The following is a 22,406-nucleotide window of genomic DNA, read 5'->3' as shown; positions in this document are numbered from 1 at the left end:
ACTGCCACTTACGGCTCCGCTTTTTCACCTGGAAAAAGCAACCGCATGATGTAGACTGAGGAGCCCTCACAAATTAACTTGCCATCACCAAGTGACGCCCAGAAAAGGTGTATTTAAAAGCTAGGCTCATTATAGAATCACAACAAACCCCTCATGACTGGTGCAGTAGACAGTGAGGTAGAGGGCGAGCCCTGGAAAGACAGAAGAAAAGTAGCAGTGAGTTCTGGGTACCTTTGTGCAGACGAAACAGAAAAACGCAGGCAGTGAAGTAATAGTGTTCCGTTACTAATGCCAGCAATAGATAATTGCAACAATTATCTATTAGATCATAGGTACTAATTAACAGAAAATTGTGCAACTCCGGAAATCAATAAATAACTGATTCCCCTCAGAGAATGTCTTCTACATTTTTATATTAAAAAGACTCCAGAGTTGTAATGGATTAAAATCCTACGGAAGGGAAAGAAATGGCATCAGCCACTAGTTCTGCAGAAGCGAAAAGTAATACTGATAGAGTTTAGATGGAAATTTTCACTTTGTGTGTTTAGTTTGGGGATTCTTTTTAAATCATTCATACCAGCGATTTAGTTCTTAAGGCTGTTTCTTTGAGATTAAGTGACAGGACTTCTGTTACTCTTTTCTTCTTGGAATGCTTCTTGATATTCTTACGTCAACCAGAACTTCTGTCTCTGTTGCAGATGTGAACAATGACCGTAGCTAAGAAGCGCAAATCTTCAAAGCCTAAAAAGCCCTCTTCAAGGCGGTCTGGCAAATCCAAGAAACCAAGTACTAAAATACTGATGTCACGCACCGCCAACTGGGGCCGGATAGTGCCTGCAGAAGATTCAAGCCAAGTCTCTGTGGCCCAAGGACGTGGAGGTGCTATTTACTGTAGATCATCTGAAAAATCTAAGGCTTTTGCCCCAAGAGATCTAAGTAAGTGTGCGTTTTATCCTGCCTCCATTGTCTTCAAAGCAAAAGTAGAAAATGCAGTTCTTACTTGTTGCACTGATAGAGAAGGGGACTACTGTGAACAAAGACTTCAAAAGTGAATCCCCTAAGGCAACTGAAGTGACTGATGTTACAGAAATTAATTTTGATATATTTACAGTCAACAGAGAAATATGGGGAGCTTTTTGTAATGCACAGATTCCTCCATGTCTTTTCTGTTTTGCAAAGAAAAGTGTTTGATTGTTGCTATTCACAGCTTCCATTTTTCACAGGTTTTTTGAATGATAACATTGCTCAGGAAAAGATCTGGTATCTGTAGGGGTACCGTCATTCCTAGTTCCTAGTTTTTACGTTTTTACCGTATAATTTCAAGTCTAAGTTTGTGGTTTAAGTTATAATAAGGAAAAAAACAGTAGTTGAGTTAATCAGGTTAAAGATTATAGATGGAGAGGAACTTGGCATTAGGTGCTACAAACAGAATGGCAGTTAGCCTTGCCTTAGAAAAATTAAAATGGTTGACTAAAGTTGTTTTTTTTTTTTTTTTTTTTTTTTTCCCCAAAACATTGTGTTGACCAGCCAATTTGAATTTGGTGGTATTAAAGCTGTCTGCAATAAGTTTTTCTGGTTTGGATTGTAGCTAGCTCCTCTAGGTGCTCCTGCAGAATAGTATTTTTTAAATACCTTTCTTAGAAACAAACAAACAAGATCTCTTTTTAAATTTAACTTTCTTGCAGTCGTTAATGATGGAATTGCTCCGCCACAGAGCCTTCTTTTTCCACCTGAGAAGATTTGTATGGATTGGCGAGAAACACAAAGTGTTGGAGTTGGCCTGTACAATCTTGGCAACACATGTTTTCTTAATGCTACTCTACAGTGTTTGACCTACACACCCCCACTTGCCAATTACATGCTTTCTCTTGAGCACAGCCAGTCATGTGAGTACTTTCTAACAGTATTTTGAATCTGTTGGATAGCTCTGAAGGTGAAAGAACAGCAGTGATTCTGTGAGATAAGCTTATTTGCCTGATTTTACCTGTAGAAGCTGGCTTTGAGCACTGTATTAGCAGTGGGCTCCGAATAGCATATGGAGTGCAATTAATGCACCATGGTTTATTTATTTAGTTATTTATTTGATTGATTGTTTGTTTGTTTATTAAAGGATCATTTATTGCTTCATGGGAATAATGAAGTGCATTGGACAGTAATGCATTTAGTAGTAATTTTAGAGAGTAATACATTTTGCAGGCTGTGGAGTTCACATTCCTGTCAGCCTTTACAACTGCGACTTTGCAGTAGTCTTTTAGATTTCTCATCACAACATGCATTTGAATACAGGCTTAGTGGATATTTTTATTCTGTAAAGTTGTGTGAAATGAAATGTTACAAGACTGTTGGGACATTGGCATCTTGGGAGAATAGAATGTAGCAAGGAGAGTGGATATTGTATCTATAGTTTAAATTGTACTTAGATGTTTGTAGTTGTGGATATTTCGCTGGACTGAGATGCTTTGTTCTTTCACTCTTCAGGTCGTGAACAAGATTTTTGCATGATGTGCACGATGGAGACTCACATTAACCAGGCCCTGCGTTGCACTGTTGATGCCATCGAGCCTACGCATGTTATCAGTAATCTCAGTCGTAAGTGGCTTCAGATGTGTTTCTTTTCGATAGCTTGTAATCTTCAAATAATTATTTGATGTGTCTAAGTGGTTTTAACACTCAAATGAAGAGAGATTTTAGAAATACAAGAACGATTTCATTTTTAAATGAGGTCAATACTATCATCTTCTTATTTAGGAATAGGACAACATTTCCGTTTTGGCAGTCAAGAAGACGCACACGAGTTCTTGCGCTATACTGTTGATGCTATGCAGGAAGCGTGCTTGAACGGAAGCACCGAGTAAGCATAAACAAGTTCACTTTCATACATTCTCTAGCACCTTCTAGTCCTTTATTTACTCTCAGAAATGATCTCTAGCACCTTTTAGTGCCTTATTTACTATCAGCAACGAAAGTCTACATCATCCTTGGTTTTCATCAAACTCTTTGAAGAGTTAACTCTGTGCCTTAAATCTTCTGAGGTCTGATTATAATTTATTTCCAGATTGGACAGATCTTCTCAAGCTACCACCATCATTCATCAAATATTTGGAGGATTTCTAAGATCGAGAGGTACTTGAAAAAATATTCCTGTCCTTAGAACTGATCTGTGTCTTTTGTCGGTAGTAAAGCAGTCTGTAGTTTGTCTAAAGTAGTATCTGTCAACAACTTGAATTTGGACAGTTAGTCTCCTTCACATAATGTTAAGCATTTATATTTTGTTTCCAGTGAAGTGCTTGAATTGCAAAGCAGTTTCGGATACGTATGAGGCATTTCTTGATATCACTTTGGATATAAAGGTAAGATGTTTTCTAAATATAATTCATGATGTTTAAGTACATGCATGACTTTCTAAATTAAACTTGTTTAACTTAAAAAAACAAACCACATATAATGTTAAAACATAAGAGCTTGGTGGTGCTAAGGAAGTGGATTGGACTTTGTCCTTCCGTGGAACCCATGTAAATAGTCTCCACATTTGCATTGGGTTTAAGGGGAAAGAATTCTCTTTCTGCAAAAATTATAATGCTGTCATACTTCTTTGTTGTTCTACCTGAATATACATCTAATTGTTAGACTGATGAATTTGTCCCCAGTATTGATGACAAAGCACATTATAGATGCTGTCTAGGCTACTGGAAAAGTATTTGTTCCAAAGTCAAATGCCTTCCAGGTGAGGTCAATGCTGAGCATGCTCTTTCTGCCTCCTTCTTCACAGTAGATCGCTTGAGTATGTTAGTAAGATTCTCTTATAAACTACTAGTATGTCTGTGGAATTCTGAATTACGGTGACTTTACGCTCTTCTTTCTCACTGCTCTAGGCGGTTTCATCTGTTAGCAGAGCTCTGGAACTCTTTGTGAAACCTGAAGAGCTGGATGGAGAGAATTGCTATAAATGTAGCGAGTAAGATTTTGTCGTCAGTTTTCTATGTTGCATGACTCTGTTGGACTACCTCTAAACTTTGGATCTACTTACAAGTTTTGTGGAAGTTTATAAAAGACTTGGATTTTTGTTTCTTTGGAGGGGGGAAGTCTTGTTCATAGGCATTCCCTATGGGTTTGCAATTCTCTGGCTTGTATTTTGCCATCAGAATTCAAAAAGAGCTACTTTTGTTCTTTCTATTTATTAGCTCTCGACAGTACTTTTCTTGATGTAAACTGCCCAGTTTCCGTTGTTCTCTGGGCTAGTGGCTAATTTTCACTGCTTACACCGTAGGTCCTACCTTGGAGCGGGCAATGTGTCAAACTGAACTATTTTGTTTCAAAGGATGGCAGATGGTTTCAGTGTCTTTCCAGACAAGCTCAGTACATGAAGACTTCCTACTGTTAAATGTTTCCCTCCTGTAGAATGACCATGTGCTTCTGTTGTATTTTTGATGTTGATAGTCGACCTATGTTGGAGATTATTTGCAATTTCTAGTCCTGGGGACCAAGGCTCTCTCGTTCCGCTTTCAGTATTTGTATTTCCCTTGAAAGCTGAAAGAATGTATCCAGGACTGGAGTTCAAATAGCCACTTTTGTAGACCAAGAAATGGTACCTTGCCATCCAACCTGGTAATACCCTTTCGTGAGAGATTCCTGTTCCCCCTATGCTCTGAGTTGTTGGGAAAATTTACCTTCTTCTGTGTATTAACAAACCTGACACGCAGTGCGTGGGTTTATGAAAAGAAAAAAGACCAACCTATTATGCAAGTAAATATCATTCAAATAGCATAGGCATGCGTGAGACATTAAAAGGAGTTTGTTTGGGGGGCGAAAAAAGAAGATGCCTTCAAACACTTATCTCTGCTTGTTTTTAAGGTGTAAAAAGATGGTTCCTGCGTCCAAGAGATTTACCATACACCGTTCTTCCAAGGTTCTCACAATATCACTGAAAAGATTTGCAGATTTCACAGGTGGAAAGATCAACAAGGTATATTTACCACTGTAATGCAACTATATCATTGTGTAATGGGACATCCCCCAAAGCTGAAAGTTGTTAATATTTTCAGACAATAATTGTAGACTAACGACTATGGCTTATTCTTTCTCTTAATATCAATAAAGTTCCCGCTTGACAAGAAGCATATGCTTTCCTCTGAGAAGGCTGATTCATCAGGAAACAGTTCTCTGCAACTTCTAGTCTTAACCGTTGTTTATGGGAAGACTTATTTGTAGTGAATCAAGAAATATATTCTAGAAATATATTCTAGAAATAAATTCTAGTCTGTGTTTTTTGGAAGTGTTTTTCTCCGGCTAGTCCACGAAGTACTCTGGGATAATTTTTCTATCTTCTTGGTGTCTCTTTAGGAGGTGAAATATCCGGAGTATTTGGACCTGAGAGCCTACATGTCGCAGACAATGGGAGAACCACTGCTCTATGCCTTATACGCGGTGCTGGTACATCACGGTGTCAGCTGTCACTCAGGACACTATATATGCTATGTAAAGGTAGAAGTCAACAGCATTTCTAACAGGGTAAAGGTTGTGCTGGCAAACCAATTAAAGCATGACTAGCAGCTACTGTTTCTAGGGAAAAAGATTTCATTATATTTTTATTTGACATGTGTGTATTTTGTTCCTATCCGTGATTTCAATTGGAAAACGTGCAATTCACCTAAAGAAATCGTTGTCTTTATTTGCAGGCTGGTAATGGACTTTGGTATCAGATGAATGATGCTAAAGTAGTGCGTACTGACATTAAAAGAGTTCTTGGTCAGCAAGCTTACATACTTTTTTATATCAGGTAATAACAAATCTTAAAATGTGTTCAGAAGAGATTTACTTTCCTGTTATTGATATTTTTCTGTTTTGCAAGTGTTTTTCTTGCTATCCCAGGAGAAGATTATTATTTGTCTAATTCAGTTCTGTCTAACCTGAAATTCTCTGTGTCGTTTATTATCTTTTGTTGCTTGGCCTTAAACTGCAGCACTTGTGTAAATTGCTATCTATGTGTTATCTGTAGCTGGCTAATTTAGAGAAGGAGAGAAATGAAGGTCATCTGTGGTGTAAGAATGAATTCTTGCTGTGCGAGTGATAGTCTTAGTAGGAAGACTGTTCTCTACTTTTCAGTCTGTAGTCTTGGCGAAGCCTTCTGTAGAGAAGGCTTCCATATCGTATGAGCTGTTCCTCTAAAATGATAGGATGGGATTTAATCCAAGAGTAGGCTGAAAGAAAAACTAAACTACGATCACTGCTCTTTTCTGAAGGCGCTATGATTTGACACTTGGAGAACGTGCGTTTTACTTGCCAGCACCATCTTATCCCTGTTCATTCCCTCCGGGTCAGCAGGGGGCTAATAGTAAGCAGGCTGGATTTATGGGACCACGACTTCTTCCTCATATGATTAAGGTAATTCAGGGAAGCGGGAGGGCAGATAACGGCACCAAACTGCTAGTGGGTTTGGGGTTTGGTGTGGGGTTTTTTGTTTGGTTTTCGGCATCTTAGTTTTGTTTTCCTTCCCACGCCGCAGCTTTCTTCACAGCCCTCATGCTACAGCCAGAGTCATTCAAACAGTGGTTACTGCTAAATTGTGCAGCCATGCGACTCCATTACTTTATAGCTCCAAGACAGCTTTCTAAAGCACAGAGAGCTACGCTCTTTGACTATTTAAGCAGAGTGTACTAATCCTCAAATCATTTAAAAGAGGACTTGTTTTTCCTATCATCGTCACTTTAGCTAAGACAGGGAAAACTCATTGTCTTATTCCTGAGCACCAGAACGATTACTTCAGGCTTTTCAGGGTATGTTTAAAGGGGAAAATAAATATATTTGGGAATAGCAGCAGGTAATGTTAAGTTGCTTGGCTGGTTTTCAAAGATGATGTTAATTTGATACCAATCTGCAGTAAACCAAAAGCAGGAATTGAATACGCTTATTGGACTTGCATTTATCCTTAAAGGGCAGTGTGTTTTTCTTTTTAGGTGTTAAGACCATTTGTAGAAACACTCAGTAGGAGAGTTTTGTGTTTCAAAATGTTACATGCAGTGTTTGCGTTAATCCATCTTGCAATTTCTTCTTTTTAAATACAGAATTCAAGCCGTTTAAATGGAAATGGATCCATAAAAGAGGACGCAAAGACCACTGGTATCACCCTAAAAAGGCCATCTTCAGCACCACCAATGGCCTGTGTTCAAAACCAGGCAATTACCAGGCCTTCAATGACTGATACGTCAAGAAAACAGAAGATCACCATCAGTATTCACAATAAATTGCCTGCTCGTCAGACTGTGTCACAGCCTGACTTTCTTAGCAGTGCTGTGGAGGATGAAGATCTCTACCAGGCTGTTCCTTCATCCACAATTGCAAATTCGGTAATGCAAATGAAGCAAATGCAAACAAACAAAAAAGTTTCTGATGAAATTTTTGTGGAGCCAACAGTGAATGAAAATCCTAAACTCAGCTCTGATAACACAGTCCCTTATGGTGCAGAATCTTCAGGAAAATCTGAGGAGGAGTCAAAGGGCTTATTTCAAAGGAATTTGAAATGCAATGCAATGTCCTCTAATGGAATTTTGGTTGGAAAGGTAGTCCGTACATTGCAGCATTCCAATTCTTCCTGTCAGAATGCTGACAAAGGAAGATCCCAGCATGAGCTGCCAAAAAGAGATTCACTAAATGGTGCTATTAGGTTAGTTAATGAATCTAAAGAAAACGGACTGAAACTTGATGATTCCACTTGCCGAGTTGAACCTGTTAAACCTTCTGAGATGTTCTTTTCTAAAACAAATGGATTGCTTGAAACATAGATTTGCTCCATCGAGAATTTCTCACCTACGATGTATTCGGGAGTGTTTATTGTGTTCCTAATTCAGGTGAAATACTGAGAAAACACAGCACACATGTGATCGTAAGACTTTGTGGTATTATCCCCTTAGAATTTGCAGACCTGAGCTTATATTAGAACTTGTCAACTTAAGCTCAGCTGAGATAAAAATTCCTAAGTTTCATAAAGTAGATTTTGGGGGGTGAGTCGGGGTTATCTTTGAAGTGTAGATAATGCATACAACTCACAGCGGTCTTGCTTACCATTTAATGGAGAAATTCTGACAAGACTAGTCCTCAGTACTACTACAAATAGTATTTTTTTGTCTGCTGACTTGTGCGTTTTAATTGCAGATGCCTGGAGCTATGCCTTCAGTCAATCGAGAAGTCATCACGGAGTCCTTCACAGCCAGCCAGCTGAACAGCTTGTCAGAGGAAATGAGGTAAAATGAGCACAGTCTGATTAAGACAAGACTTTATGGGAGTTCGTTACAGTTTTATCTGTCTACTAATAGTATTTAATGGAAGGATTTAAATTAGTACAATTCCATACTGTGTGTCCAGTGTCAGTGTCAGTGAACAGAACTAATGATCAGCACTGAGCATATCACTCTGATGCAGGTTGGTGCCTCAAGGAGAACTTGTGTTCCTTTATAGAATGTTTTTCCATTTTTCTCCACTGTCTGGAGAAACACTGGCTGTTCCCCGCTCGCCCCTATGCCTTTTTTCTCAGAGCATCAGGTGGAAGGAGACAGATGCGTTTGCTTTTTTAGTGCAATGGCTTCAGAAGCAAGAGGGGAAAAAGCACTTTCTCTGGGAGCTGAAGAAGGTGTCCTAATCACAGGAGAGGTTTCTAAATGGCATATCTTTGCGAGCGTTCCTGTAGTCCGGAGGTTTTTGTTTGTTTGTTTGCCTTTGGAAGGTTTTACTCTTAATATTCACGTCCTTCAGCAGAAGTGAGAAATGGGTTTTTATTTTATGCAGTGTTGCGGAACCTCCGAAATCTCCTGGGAATGATGAATACCTCGCCCAGTACCAATGTGATGACCGTGGAGACAAGGAGAAAGCAAGAAGATCAAAAGAACGTGACCTCATTTCAAAAGAAAATGTTTTGTACGGCAAAGAGTCTTGTGAGCCTGGTGAGAAATTGCGGCAAACTTCCTCTCTCAAGTCTGACACTGAATGTAGCTCTAACAATCTTTCTTCCTTAGCTATTGCAGATAGACGCCAAGATACAAAGGACAAGACTAAAACCACTGACAAAGAGCATTACCGAAGAAAGAGGGAACATGCTCCTAGTGAAGAGAAGGAGAGTCAAAAAGCAGGTCCTTCCAGCAAGAGGAGGTGTTCTCAGAGCGTGGAATTTGTTGAGCAAAAGAGTCACAAGCAGGAGTACTGGGAGGGAAGCAGGTACAGATCTTTCCCTCGTGAAAGAAACAGCCCTGAGAATGGCAGAAGAGCAGTCAAATATTCGAAGTACAGATCTGGCAGCGGAGGAAGATCAGAACAAGGTAGCAATAGGTACTACCGATCCAAAGGGGAAAGAAGTTGGAGCAGAGAAAGATACTATCGAGACGAAGCACGGAGATGGGAAAGATGTAGCTATTACAAGGATTACTATTCACCTCATGCGACAGGAGACAGTAGAGAGAGAAAGTTCTCTCACGGCGATGCAGCCTTTGACAGATTGACTGCAACTTACTACAGCAGGTCACATAAGCATTATCATTACAAAAGCGGATGGCCTCACGGTTCCCTCTTGAGAGAGGAAGATGTACGTCGCTTTAGCACACCCCGAGCAGACTTGCATCGTTGCTCGGTACCTCAGCAACATTCCAGAAGACATTCTCGTGAAAGACATGCGCTTCCACCTGTGTCAGCTCATTTGGAGAACTGTCGCCAGAAAAATGAAACAGAAGGAAACAGAAAAAGAAAATATACCCGTGCAGAAGGTAGTGAAAGTGAAATAGAAAGGAAAGACAGAAAGATAGAAAAGGAGCTTTTAGGTGGTGAAAAAAATGCAAAAATATCACAAGTTCTGGAAGAAAAAGAAGTCTAAGGATAAACATGGAGAGAAGGATTCCAAGTAAGCAAGGATTCCAGCATACTCTGCATTTTTTATCCTAAGTCTTTTCTGGGTGCTTCTCATGTCTTCCTTTTTTTTTTTTTTTTTTTTTTTTTTTTTTTTTTTTCTGGTAGTTTCTAAGTTATTTAGATAGCATCAGCTGGCTGGGGATCATGTTGTTAGGTTGATCAGTGAAGACAGGAAAGCTCTTGCTGAATTGTGTCAGAGCACTAGCTTTGGACCACATAGTTTGAATCACATCCGTACACCATTCCAGATTAGGTTAAAAGATTTTTTCTGCTTGCACATATTCCAGAGCTAGCCGTTGTTAATGATCTGTGTACAAACCAGGACCTATGGTCCTTCAATCTGACGGCTTAAGTTTGCTGCATCTAAAGTAAGTTGCGTTTGCACAAAGCACCACAAAATAGCTGACATGCTGCAAATCATCACCTGTGGTAAAATAAATCAAGTTTCATATAGGCAACAAGTGCCACATCTTTTTTTCCCTTTTTAACTTGCATGTTTCTTTCAGACTTCATGATTTGTGTTTCTGTGCGCTTCACTTTGACAATGCCAATCGCAAGCGTAAGAAAAAGAAGAAAAAGGAGAAGAAAAAGAAGAAAAAGGAGAAACACCAGGAAAACGAAAGGCTCCTTGGAACACTTAGATCCTCGTTTCCAGAAGATAACGCGGGAGAAGAAGGAAGAATCCCATCCTCCAGATGGCTCTTCATGTCAGTAATGCAGAAGTGAGAGCAGTAAACAACCTTACAAGGAAGGGAAGACTTCCAGTGCAGGCGAAAGCAAGAAATACAGCTCCATCACATCCAACGACTATACTAAAGGTAAGCGGCCGCAGCGTGTGTGAGGAATTCCTTTTATATTAATCTCGAGATTATTTCAAACAGTCTTGAAGTGCTTGATGACTTAACAGTCTGCAGATTTATTATCAAATCAAAAAAAAACCCCACTTGGTAGACTATTTTTTTCCCAGTTTTGAATGGCCACTAGGAAAGAAGGCCTGAAATAAAGAGGTTAAAGGCAAATGGTTTTCATTTGGTTTGATGATGAAGTGGCAAACAAGAGGAAGAGTTGCAAGCTCCCTTCTTAAATTCAGTCCAGCCAAGTAGGAAAAGTAAATGTGGACAGCTGTATCTTGGCAAAGAAGATAGTAGGGAGCAAGGAGGTTTAGCAGTCAAGATGGAAGGTGATGCCATGAGGCTTAGAGGCTAGTAATGTTCTAATGAACATGGCCAAGTCTTGCGCTGGGCAGCCTGCTTGGGTCCAAAGCCTGCAGTCCTCCCCAAGATGTCGGCGAGGGGCTGGTGAGCCGTTGGGACGGAACCCCCGTTGCCCGGGTTCCCCAAGCAACCGCCCCACTCTCCAGCCACCATGGCAGGTCCAGCAGCCAGCTCCCGCTCCTCCCGGGGCTGCGGCCCTGCTGGCGAGCCCAGCGCCCCAGAGCTCAGCCCAGCGGCCTTTTTCCCACAGAGGGTTTCCCCAGACGGCTTCCGCGGCTTGCGCAGACGCAAAACTCCCCCTTCGTCGTCCCAGCCGTGCCGCCAACGGTGGCTGCCTGGCTGCTGCCCTCCCTCCCCGGAGCAACGGCGCTGCCCTTGCAGCCCCCGCAGGTACCCACCCTCCCCTCCGCGCTGCCCCAGGCCACCGTCTGGCACGTGGTGCCAGGGGTCCAGGGGCAGGTGCTGCAGCTCCCCGCCGGGGTGCAGCTGCCACCTGGGGGGCACCTCCCAGCCCAGGGGCACCACCTGCAGCTTGGGCAGCTCCCCGCCGGGGGGCAGCTCCCTGCTGTGGGGCAGCTCCCCGCCGTGGGGCACCAGCTGCAGCTGGTGCAGCTCCCCGCTGTGGGGCAAAACCTGCAGCTGGTGCAGCTCCCCGCTGTGGAGCAAAACCTGCAGCTGGTGCAGCTCCCAACCATGGGGCACCAGCTGCAGCTGGTGCAGCTCCCCGCCGGGGGGCAGCTCCCCCACACCGCTCCTCCCTGTGCCCCCGTCCATCAGTGGGGACAGCCCATGGTGACGGGGACACTGGTACCCCACCATGCGCTGGGGCTGGGGCCCACGGCCGTGCTCCATGGGGAGCTCCTGCACCCTGCAGGCACCTGCCTGTTGCAGGCCCCCGCCCAGCGCAACCCCCCGCCACCCCTCGTCCCGGGGCCTCCGCTGCGGGGGCAGGCGCTCCCCACGCCCCGCACCCTGAGCAGCAGCCAGGGGCAGCTGCCGGAGCCCTGCTTGCACGCCGTGGGGCTCAGCAAGGACCAGGGGACCCCGCTGCCCGGCCCCACTGCCCCCGAGCCTGCCCAGGCTCCAAGGACCGCCAGCACCCAGACGGCGACGCCTGACGGTGAGTTTGGGGCTGGCACAGCCGGTCACTGGGCGCCCCACACCCAGGGGCCATGGGAAAGCTGACATCGCCCGTCTTGGGGGATTTTCTTGCTTCGTCCTCAGCGGCGACAGCCCCGCAGGTGCCTGAGGAGCCCCCGCAGCTGCCCGAGCTGGGCCCTGATGCCTTTGCCGAGGCCTTTCCAAAGCTGGCAGGGGACAGCCAGCAGCTGCAGCACATGCAGGACGAGCTCCTGGCTGACCTGGACATCCCCATCCCCGGCATGGAGGAGCTGCTCAGCTGGCTCGATGCCGTGGAGCCCCAGGACGCCTTCCCCGATTTGCCCAGCAGTCCTGCCCTCAGCCGCTTCCTCTCGCAGCTGCCCGACCTCTGCGAGGACATCGAGGAGCCGAGCACGCAGGGACTGGAAGCCACAGGAGCCCTCGGTGAGGTCCCCTCAACCCCTGGGCTGCGCCCCGAGAAGCTTGAGGGTGGGCTGTCGCTGCAGTCCCCCGTCATGCCAGCAGTGAGCCCCCCGCTCAGCCCTGCAGCCAGTCCCCTGCCCAGTGCGCTTAGGAGCCCCCTACCCAGTCCACCCCTGAGTCCCCCCAGGAGCCTCCCTGACACCCAGCTCCTCAGTGCCCTTAGTAGACCCCTGCCCCAACCCCCCCAGCGTTCCCTCAAGACCCGCCCCAACCCCAAGGTCCCCAGTGCCCTTAGTAGACCCCAGCCCAAATCCCCCCCGAGTTCCCCCAAGAAACGCCCCAACCCCAAGGGCCGCAGTGCCTTTAGTAGACCCCAGCCCAAATCCCCCCCGAGTTCCCCCAAGAAACGCCCCAACCCCAAGGGCCGCAGTGACCATAGGAGACCCCTGCCCAAACGCCCCCTGGGTCCCCTCAAGAGCCCCCCGCCTGCCCCTGCGTCCACCGGCACCAAGCGGGGGGCCAAGCGCCCTGCGCCCAGCAGCACCCCCGGGACAGCGCAGAGCTGCCAGCACAGGAGGCCGACGACAGAGAACCCCCCCGGCAAGGAGAGGAAGACGCTGCTGGGCCAGGCTGGCCAAGGCCGCAAGAGACCGTGCCAGGGGAAGACGGGTGGCAGCAGCACGGTGGCTGGCAGCAGCAGGGAAGCAGGCAGCAGCGGGCAGCAGCTGGCGATCAACAGCACCACGGCACCCAGCAAGAGAGCGCGAAGCCCGGGGGCTGCAGGGGGGCAAGGAGCAGCGGCACCACCTCCCCGCAGAGCGCGGCTGCTGCCGGAGACTCCGAGTGGGGAGCCCCGTGCCGTGCGGCCCCAGGACAGGCTCTGTCCCCAGGCCAGCGGGGCCAAGACGCTGCAGCGCCAGCAGCCGGGGACAAAGACCCCCAGCGAGACTTTGCAGCCGCTGGGGGCCAGGGCCAAGGCGCTGGGGCCAGCGTGCCAGCTGGCCTGTGTGCAGCCGCAGCCCACCTCCAGCAGCCCCAGCAGCATGCCCAGCGCCCCGCCGACAGTGCCAGGCTCCAGCGCTGTGCCCGCTGCCCCCCGGCCCCCAGCTGGCGGCAAGGAAAAGGAGGTGCCAGCACCACCAGGCAGCACAGCATGAACAGGGGATGCTGCCATAGAGCTGGCGCCCAGAGAGCTGGGCCTGCCAGCCACGGGGGGCCAAGCGCAGCGTCCAGCTCTGCCCATGCAGTCGCGCACGCTGCAGCGTCCGGCGCAGCCCCGCGTGGACTACGTGCCCTGCGTGGGGCCTTGGGCGGGCCGCGACGCAGCGCCCACGCCGCTGGAGGAGCAGGAGGAGTCGGTGCCCATCACGCCGCAGCAGCGTCCCGAGCGGGAGCGCCTGAAGAAGCTGGCCCAGGAGGAGCGGCAGCGGGCAGCCCACCAGACCAAGCTCGGCCCCGTGCAATTCTTCGTGCAGCGGCAGAAGGACCACGCCATAGCCTACTATTACGGCTACCCGTGACCGACCTCGGGCTTCTCCTCGACGGCCCCTGCAGTACCCAGGCAGGCACAGAGACCTCTGCAGGCACCTGCTCCAGCTTCAGCCACGCTCCTCAGCCCTTGCCCCTCTCGCTTGCCCTCTCCCCTCTCTCGTGCTGGAGCTAGGGGATGGGCTTGCCACTCACAGGGATGGCAACAGCGCCAATGGCAAATGCGCGTGCGCCTCACCCAGGAAGGTGGCAATGGCAAGCTGGGGAGATGCTGGCAGCAGCTGGGCTGGGAAAGCTTGGCCATGGCAACTGCTGCTTGGGACACCAAAGGGCTGAGAGACAAGACTTGGTTCTTCTTTCGGGGCATTGCTCTTCTTTCCTGCCTTCTGGATTAAATTCCTCTCCTTAGGTGGTCACTCAGCAAGGCCTCTGCCTGCAGCTCTTCTTGCACTGGCATGCCAAGGGGATAAGAACTGGGAGGTCTTTGGGACAGCAAATGATCAGTGGGATGGGAAGTGATGATGGGGATAGCAATTCACTGGAATGGGAAAAATGGGTTTTATTTGTATTAAATTTAAATTTTTTAATTTTCATTTAATTTATTGGTTTTCTTATTTAATTAAATCCACTTTATTGACTGTGTTGTACAGTATGGCATTGTTTTATTTTTATAAAATTACAAGTATTTAATAGTATTAAATATTTTTATATATTAATATAAATTATAAATATCTTTATTTATTATTTTGTTGGTTTTTATTCCTTTTCTACCCTATTAAACTCTCTTTATCACAACGCACTGGTTTGGACTTTATTTTTCCTTCTGAGTCATTCTGGATTCACTCCGGATGGGGGGACACTAGCGAACGCCTGTGTGCTTCAGATCCAAGGTCACCTTTGCCCTCAACTCAAGATACATATTTGCATCTGTTGTTGTGAAACAAAATTAACAACAGGAACAATAAAGTTACCTACTTGCTAGCAGCAGCTCTACATTTGCTGGGGTCTGCTCTGTGCATTTTGAAGACCATTCCATGCTCTTCAGCCCCTCCAGGAGGAAATGTATGGTTCTAGGAAAATGCGTCTTGACCTAATGCAAAGCTGTGACGCAGCCTGCAGCCCCTACAAGCCCTGGCATTTTACCTGCAGCCCCTCCAACAACTCTGATGTTCCCTGCATCGACTTCAACCACTGCGGCAGGACCTGAGGCCCCTCAAAGCATTGTCACTCACCCTGCAGCCCCTCGAGCCCCTGGCATGTTCCCTGCAGCCCCTCCAGCCCCTGGCATGTTCCCTGCAGCACTCCAAGCCTGGCACAGGCCCTGAGAGCTGGCTCCGGGGACGACCCTGTTGCTGTCTCAGGCGCCAATACACACAAGGGGAAGGAATGCATGCAGAAGTCATCTCGTTTCGGCAGGGCAGAAAGTCCTCCCAAGAAGGGGAAGGAGCAAGAGGAAGGCGAGGCAGCCTACCCCAAGGTAGGGCCATCCCAGGGCACAGAAGGCTGTTGGAAAGGAGAGCAGAGAGAAAAGCAGCAGGAAGCAGGTGATCCCCATCCCTGGGCGAGCTGCGAGCCATGGGACAAGATTGCAGCTGTCCTCCGGGCGAGCACATTGTCAGCTGGCTGCTGCGCTGCTGGGATAGCAGCTGCAGGAGCCTGGCAGCAGAGGGCAGGGAAGCCAAGCAGCTGGGATCCTTCTCTGGGGAAGGGGGCACTGAGAAAGCGCTTGAAAACAGGGCACAAGCCCTCAGCCTCTAGAGGCGGCGCCTGTCAGGCGTGAAGGAAAGGGATCCCTTCTGGGAAGATGCTGTGGGCTTGCTGAGGCTCGAAGAACAGACGGTGCTGGCTGCTACCAGCGTGCTGCAGCAGCGGCAAGACAGAGCCGTGGTGGTTTTCCTCAGCTGGGCAGCTGAGCTCCAGCACAAGCACTCTCTCCCTGCCCCTCCTCCAACGCCAAGGGGAGAAAAGAGGCTGGCAAGGGCTCAAGGGCTGCCAGAAGGACAGGGAGATCACTCCACAAGGAGCGTCACGGGCAAAGCAGGCTCAGCACAGCCTGTTCCAGTCCAGCCCGGGGCCTGCTCCTGCGGGGGCTCTCCACAGGCCGTGGCCTCCTCCAGGCCACAGCCACCTGCTCCACCGGGGGCTCCTCCACCCACATGGGGGCTGCAGCGTGGAGATCTGCTCCACGGGGGACCCATGGGCTGCAGGGGGACAGCCTGCTCCACCAGGGGCACAGCCTGCTCCACCAGGGGCCTCTCCCTGCACAGGCCGCAGGGGAACTGCTGCTGTGAGCCTGGAGCACCTCCTGCCTCCTGCTGCACGGACCTTGGGGGCTGCACAGAGCTTTCTCACTCCTCCCTGAGCCAGACGCTGCTGGGCAGCAGCTTTTGTTCCCTTTCTTAGATGGGCTCTCCCCCAGGCGCAAACATCATCCTTTTGCTCTGCGTTCTGGGCAGCAGCGGGTGGGTCCCTCCTGGAAGGAGCCTCCTGGCAGCGGCCCTGAGCTCCCATGGGGCAGCTGCTGCATTCTCCTCACAGAGGACACCCCTGCAGCCCCCCGCTCCCACAGCCTGGCCACGCAAACCCAAGCCAAGACACCGAGCGAGCCTCCCTGATTGCCAGCCAGCAGCTGGCTCAGCCTGGGACCCCAGGCCAGTGCCCACAAGACTCTCCTGGGCCTTGAAAAGCAAGCCTTGTGGGGACGAAGCACCCGCAAAGAACAGACTCACACAACAGGACTCCTTGCCAACACTGCCTCACAGACACCTGGGCCTTGAGCGGGTAGCTCACCTTGAGCGAGCTCATTTCCTTCCCAGTAGCTGAAATGTGCCCTTTCGGGGGCATTTGGGGGCTACAGCGTGCTGCTGAGAGGGATGTTGGAGCTCCTGCAGGGCAGTGCTTCCACTAAGGCAAGGCCTTTTCTGCATCTTCTACTGCCCTGCAAGAGAGGGTGCTTGGGGCACACAAGAAGCTGGCAGGGGACACAGCTGCAGGGATTGCAGGGATTCCTAAAGTCATAGCCAAATACAAGAAAGACAGGAGGACGTGATGCTTTTGATAGAAAGGAGCTGGGTTTTGGGTCAAAATCCATCCCTTTTTCTATCCCGGAGACCCCCAAGGGCGTAGGACAGCAGCACTGCAGGGCAGCAAGAGATGCTGTGCATTTCTCTCATCCCCCTGAGACAGCCACTGGGTGACGATGGTGCCAAGTGTCTGGAAAGAGACCTTGCTTTCTCAGGCCCAGGTGTCCAGCTGCACACCAAGGCCGTCCCTGGCTTCCAGGCGCAGTTGCCAGGCCCAAGGCCGAGCTCCCCTGCGAACCCCCAGCCCAGCAGACCTTGCTCCTGGCATTGTGGAGCAGCCATTTCACGGCAGCCTTTTCTCCTGGCAGTCAGCTTAGCGCCGAAAGCTCTGTCACTGGGACAGCCGAGAGCCGTGGTAGCTCAGCAGAGAGTCACTGTCAGCCTTGGAGCTCACAAAGGTGGGTGGCCACAAGTGCCCTGAGCGTCCAGCTCGCAATGAGGACTGCTGTGGCACTCAAATTGTCACCTGTTTGCTGCGATGCTGGGATACCTGCTCCGGTAGCCTGGCATCAGAGGCCAGGGAAGCCAAGCAGCTGGGATCCTTCTCTGAGGCAGGGGACACTGAGAGTGGAAATGGAAATGGGGCACAAGCCCTCCGCCTCTCAAAGGAACCCCTCAGATGTTTAGGTATAGTAAACTTATGTATATCTGTGTGACTCTAGACCACAACATGTTAGTGTTCTGGTTTGTCCACTGCTTTGTTGTGGGGGCTTTGAGTTGGCCTCTACTCTTTAGGTGAATGCTGACTTCATATCTATGGTGCACTTTATTCTTAAAATGGGAAGTTTCTACCAATTTCCTGTCCAAAGTTCCTCATAAGCCAACTGCAATCATCATTTCAGATGTATCTCCCAACTTACACATTTCCTAATTCTCCTTGATATTTACTCAAGAAATGCATTTTCACAGAGACATCATATTTTTCTCTCAGCTGGCATCTGGCTGAGCAGAATGATGTCCTTTAATTCCCTTCCACACAATAGGCAACTTGTTCCTTCTGTCTTGTGAACACTTCCTCCTAAGTTCAATGTGAATACAAGTGGCAGAATTTTGCCTCATGTCTTAAATGTGTGGCAGGGCTGCCCTGTCAGGTATATTTATACTGGAGAAAAAAAAAAAAAAAAAAAGAATAGCCATACATACCATATAACCACTTAACTTCTTCAGTTCTTCCGTTAACAGTGCATGAACATGGGGTTTTGTTGTTTTATTGTTTGTTTTAAACTCCTGACTGCCATATAGCAAACATGACAAAAACAAACAAACAAACAAAAAAAAAACACCCTTTGTTGAGAATCTCTGAGCCTGGCTCTGCTTTGTATTATCAAATGTCACTTCACCTGAACCATTTCAATCACAAGGGATATCCTTCTGTCAGGCTCAGTAGTACTTCCCAACTTTATGTCACCTGGAAATCTCAAAGCTCATATGTAATTTTTAGTCTTCGGCCACCATGTCCATACTGAACATACCTAAATTTGAAGTCATCTCTGCTCTGAATAGGAGGTTGGGTTTTCAGAGCTCCCTTCCAGCCTACATTTCTCCATGAGTCTTTGCCTCCTTAGCAGCTGCAGTTTCAGAACTGTCTCTGAGAATCACTACAGGTAACCTCTCCTTTGCTGCTAATTCCCTCTTCGAACAGTGTGAACAATTGCAAACTCCCTTGATTCACTTGCAGCCCCAAAGCCCAAATCCATAGCTAAGGTATCAGAAGCTCACAGAAAGTGAAATAGATGTAGTTCATCCCCTGTGTAGAGGAGCACTGGTCCTACAAAGGCAAGCTACTAAATTCTCTGGAAACAAATTAGCTTTAATAAATTATCTTGTAAATTCCACATTACCCGCTACTTCCCTAGTCTTATCTCTTCTTGCTACAAACCTTTGCCCAGCGTTGATGTCAAACTAACAGGCCTGCACTTGTCTGGATCACTCTTTACATTCTCCTGGACAGAAGTGTATTTGTTACTCTCCCATTCTGGGGACTAGCCCTGATTTGCACAATTGTGATGTATTTTTCCTACTTGAGTTGTTGTTCTGTGTGCCAATGCTGTTAATAGGCTAGGTAGATATCAGCTTGTCATTTTTCACTTGAATCACTGTAGATTTTTATTTCACCTCAGATGATGTTGTGCCTAGTGCCCTACCCTCATTTGCAATGGGAATCCTGTCACTGCCCTTAATATCACATTGTTGTTGCTGTTAGATGCAGGAAATAAGATTTGCAGCATTTGAGACATCATTAACTTTTGATCTATTTTTGCGTCGAGTATGCAACTGTCCTAATTTGTTCTCTTTGTTCCCCCTGGTTTCTGTGGCTTAAGTATCATTTACTATTATTGTTTAATTTCCTATGTGAAGGAGGTTTTGGGTCATTCGTACTTTATTTCTGCAGTTTTTAACCTCTGAAATGTACCTTTTCTCATTGCTTTTTTCCCATCTGAATTTTGAATTTTAACTCTGCCTTCTCTGCACTCCAGTCCCAGAGATGCTTAGTCAGACTCAATTATTCATTTCCTTAGATTTCAAAGTTTGCATTTGTAAGCCTCAAAAATTTCATTCTAAGCCTGGTTTTGTTTTATGTTTTGTTTTATCAGTTTTATGGTATGATAAGCTTTTGCTTCCACTGAAGGGTAGAAGTCATTATGAATAGTGCCAACAAAACAGAAACATAACAATGAAAATGATATTTGAATTCAGAATAGGTATTTAAAAAGTTCACCTTCTCCAGCACAAATGGGGAAAGTAAAATAAATAAATAAATAAATAGAGCAGTCCTAAATCATCAAAACTGGCCAAAGAATTAGAAGAAGCACTATTTTTCCAAGGCTGCAATGTTTTCCATTCATCTCACTGGGCCAGCAGAGCACTAGAGAGCTGGATGCACTGAACTCCTGGCTGATACCCTAAATGACCTGCAGGAAGATCTTCTTATCTCTGTCCCCCCGTTTCTCCTTTCAATCTGTGTTCTGTCTGTTTGTATCACTAGCTATCAAAGCGCTACTGAGATATGCACGTGCAGCACCCAGCACAACCTTGTTTCAGGCTCCAGTGGGACCTTTAGGCATTACCATCCTATAAACAAGTCACAGTGATAGTGAGTGTAATTACAGTCGTCAAACTATTCCAGCTCCACATCATTAGCCATGCCCTGAGCTAAATAACATTTTAATCAGTTTGATATGTCATCTGTGGCTTTCTTCACTGTCACTTGCAATCCAGCAAACTCCTTCCTTCATGTTGCTAGATTAGACAGAGGGTTCTTAACTGCAGACATCCACTTCCCTGTTCAGGAAGCAGTGAGACCTTTCATCTTCACCCAGAATTAAGATGATATCCAAGCATCATGAGACACAGCGCGTATGTCTCCCAGGCCCATCCCATAAGAGCAGGACATTTACCTCACATGAGAAGAAGACTTAATGCAGAGGCAAAGCAAGATACTCGGTGTCAAAGCCATGTCTGGATGATCATTAAAGACAGATCAAAATTACCCAGTACAGGAGGAAAATCTATCATTCAAAGAAGATTATGGTCTCTGATTATTAGTTTCAAAATTAGTTTTTTCTTTGGATTTCCTCTGAACTTAAACTTAGTTTGGAATGCCTTTGGTTTTGAATAGTTCTGAAATTGTATTACTTCTCCTAAGTAAGTTGATAGTCTGTTCTATTTACGTGAAATTCAAATAATATAGTGAAGGATCTGCCATCAGTTTTACTGTGTGCCAGGCTGAGAGCCTTCCTGTACTTAAAGGCAACCTATAGGAAAGCTGGGGAGGGGGTCTTTATGAGGGCCTGGAGTGACAGGACATGGACTAATAGCTTTACACTGAAAAGTTAGATTTCTGATATATGTTAGGAAGAAATTCTTTACTGATTTCGGCAGGGCAGAAAGTCCTCCCAAGAAGGGGAAGGAGCAAGAGGAAGGCGAGGCAGCCTACCCCAAGGTAGGGCCATCCCAGGGCACAGGAGGCTGTTGGAAAGGAGAGCAGAGAGAAAAGCAGCTGGAAGCAGGTGATCCCCATCCCTGGGCGAGCTGCGAGCCATGGGACAAGATTGCAGCTGTCCTCCAGGCGAGCACATTGTCAGCTGGCTGCTGCGCTGCTGGGATAGCAGCTGCGGGAGCCTGGCAGCAGAGGGCAGGGAAGCCAAGCAGCTGGGATCCTTCTCTGGGGAAGGGGGCACTGAGAAAGCGCTTGCAAACGGGGCACAAGCCCTCAGCCTCTAGAGGCGGCGCCTGTCAGGCGTGAAGGAAAGGGATCCCTTCTGGGAAGATGCTGTGGGCTTGCTGAGGCTCGAAGAACAGACGGTGCTGGCTGCTACCAGCGTGCTGCAGCAGCGGCAAGACAGAGCCGTGGTGGTTTTCCTCAGCTGGGCAGCTGAGCTCCAGCACAAGCGCTCTCTCCCTGCCCCTCCTCCAACGCCAAGGGGAGAAAAGAGGCTGGCAAGGGCTCAAGGGCTGCCAGAAGGACAGGGAGATCACTCCACAAGGAGCGTCACGGGCAAAGCAGGCTCAGCACAGCCTGTTCCAGTCCAGCCCGGGGCCTGCTCCTGCGGGGGCTCTCCACAGGCCGCGGCCTCCTCCAGGCCACAGCCACCTGCTCCACCGGGGGCTCCTCCACCCACAGGGGGGCTGCAGCGTGGAGATCTGCTCCACGGGGGACCCATGGGCTGCAGGGGGACAGCCTGCTCCACCAGGGGCCTCTCCCTGCACAGGCCGCAGGGGAACTGCTGCTGTGAGCCTGGAGCACCTCCTGCCTCCTGCTGCACGGACCTTGGGGGCTGCACAGAGCTTTCTCACTCCTCCCTGAGCCAGACGCTGCTGGGCAGCAGCTTTTGTTCCCTTTCTTAGATGCAAGATCTTAAATTCAGTCCAGCCAAGTAGGAAAAGTAAATGTGGACAGCTGTATCTTGGCAAAGAAGATAGTAGGGAGCAAGGAGGTTCAGCAGTCAAGATGGAAGGTGATGCCATGAGGCTTACAGGCTAGTAATGTTCTAGTGAAACCCAGCCTGAAGAAGAAGAAACCTGCCTGACTACTTGATGTGAATAACAGACTCTGTTCAGCTCTTTCCTAACATAGAAATGGTGCTGACTGCTTCTTCAGAGTAACAGAAGTTCGTGATACTACTGAAATAGTTGTGGTTCAGATGTAGATCTGATTTCTCCTAAGCACACTGAATTCACAACTGTTGATCCTCCAGAGGAGGCTTTG

General features: G+C 47.6%; 1 protein-coding gene across 1 annotated transcript; it reads left to right on the top strand.

The window, feature by feature from the left end:
• Positions 1–707: 707 nt before the first annotated feature.
• Positions 708–7,778, top strand: LOC311216102 (ubiquitin carboxyl-terminal hydrolase 42-like; the record flags this gene model as incomplete). Its single annotated transcript, XM_084297649.1, has 12 exons — positions 708–936; positions 1,686–1,886; positions 2,479–2,589; positions 2,749–2,851; positions 3,056–3,123; positions 3,280–3,350; positions 3,873–3,955; positions 4,852–4,963; positions 5,341–5,481; positions 5,676–5,776; positions 6,240–6,381; positions 7,062–7,778. 12 exons carry the CDS (start codon positions 708–710, stop codon positions 7,776–7,778), a joined length of 2,079 nt encoding a protein of 692 aa, XP_084153775.1.
• Positions 7,779–22,406: the final 14,628 nt, after the last annotated feature.

Source organism: Netta rufina (assembly GCF_964035555.1).
Source record: "Netta rufina genome assembly, chromosome: 18".
Taxonomy (NCBI): Eukaryota; Metazoa; Chordata; class Aves; order Anseriformes; family Anatidae; genus Netta; species Netta rufina.
The sequence above is the reverse complement of the archived record's forward strand: the minus strand, read 5'-3'. Positions and strand labels throughout refer to the sequence as shown.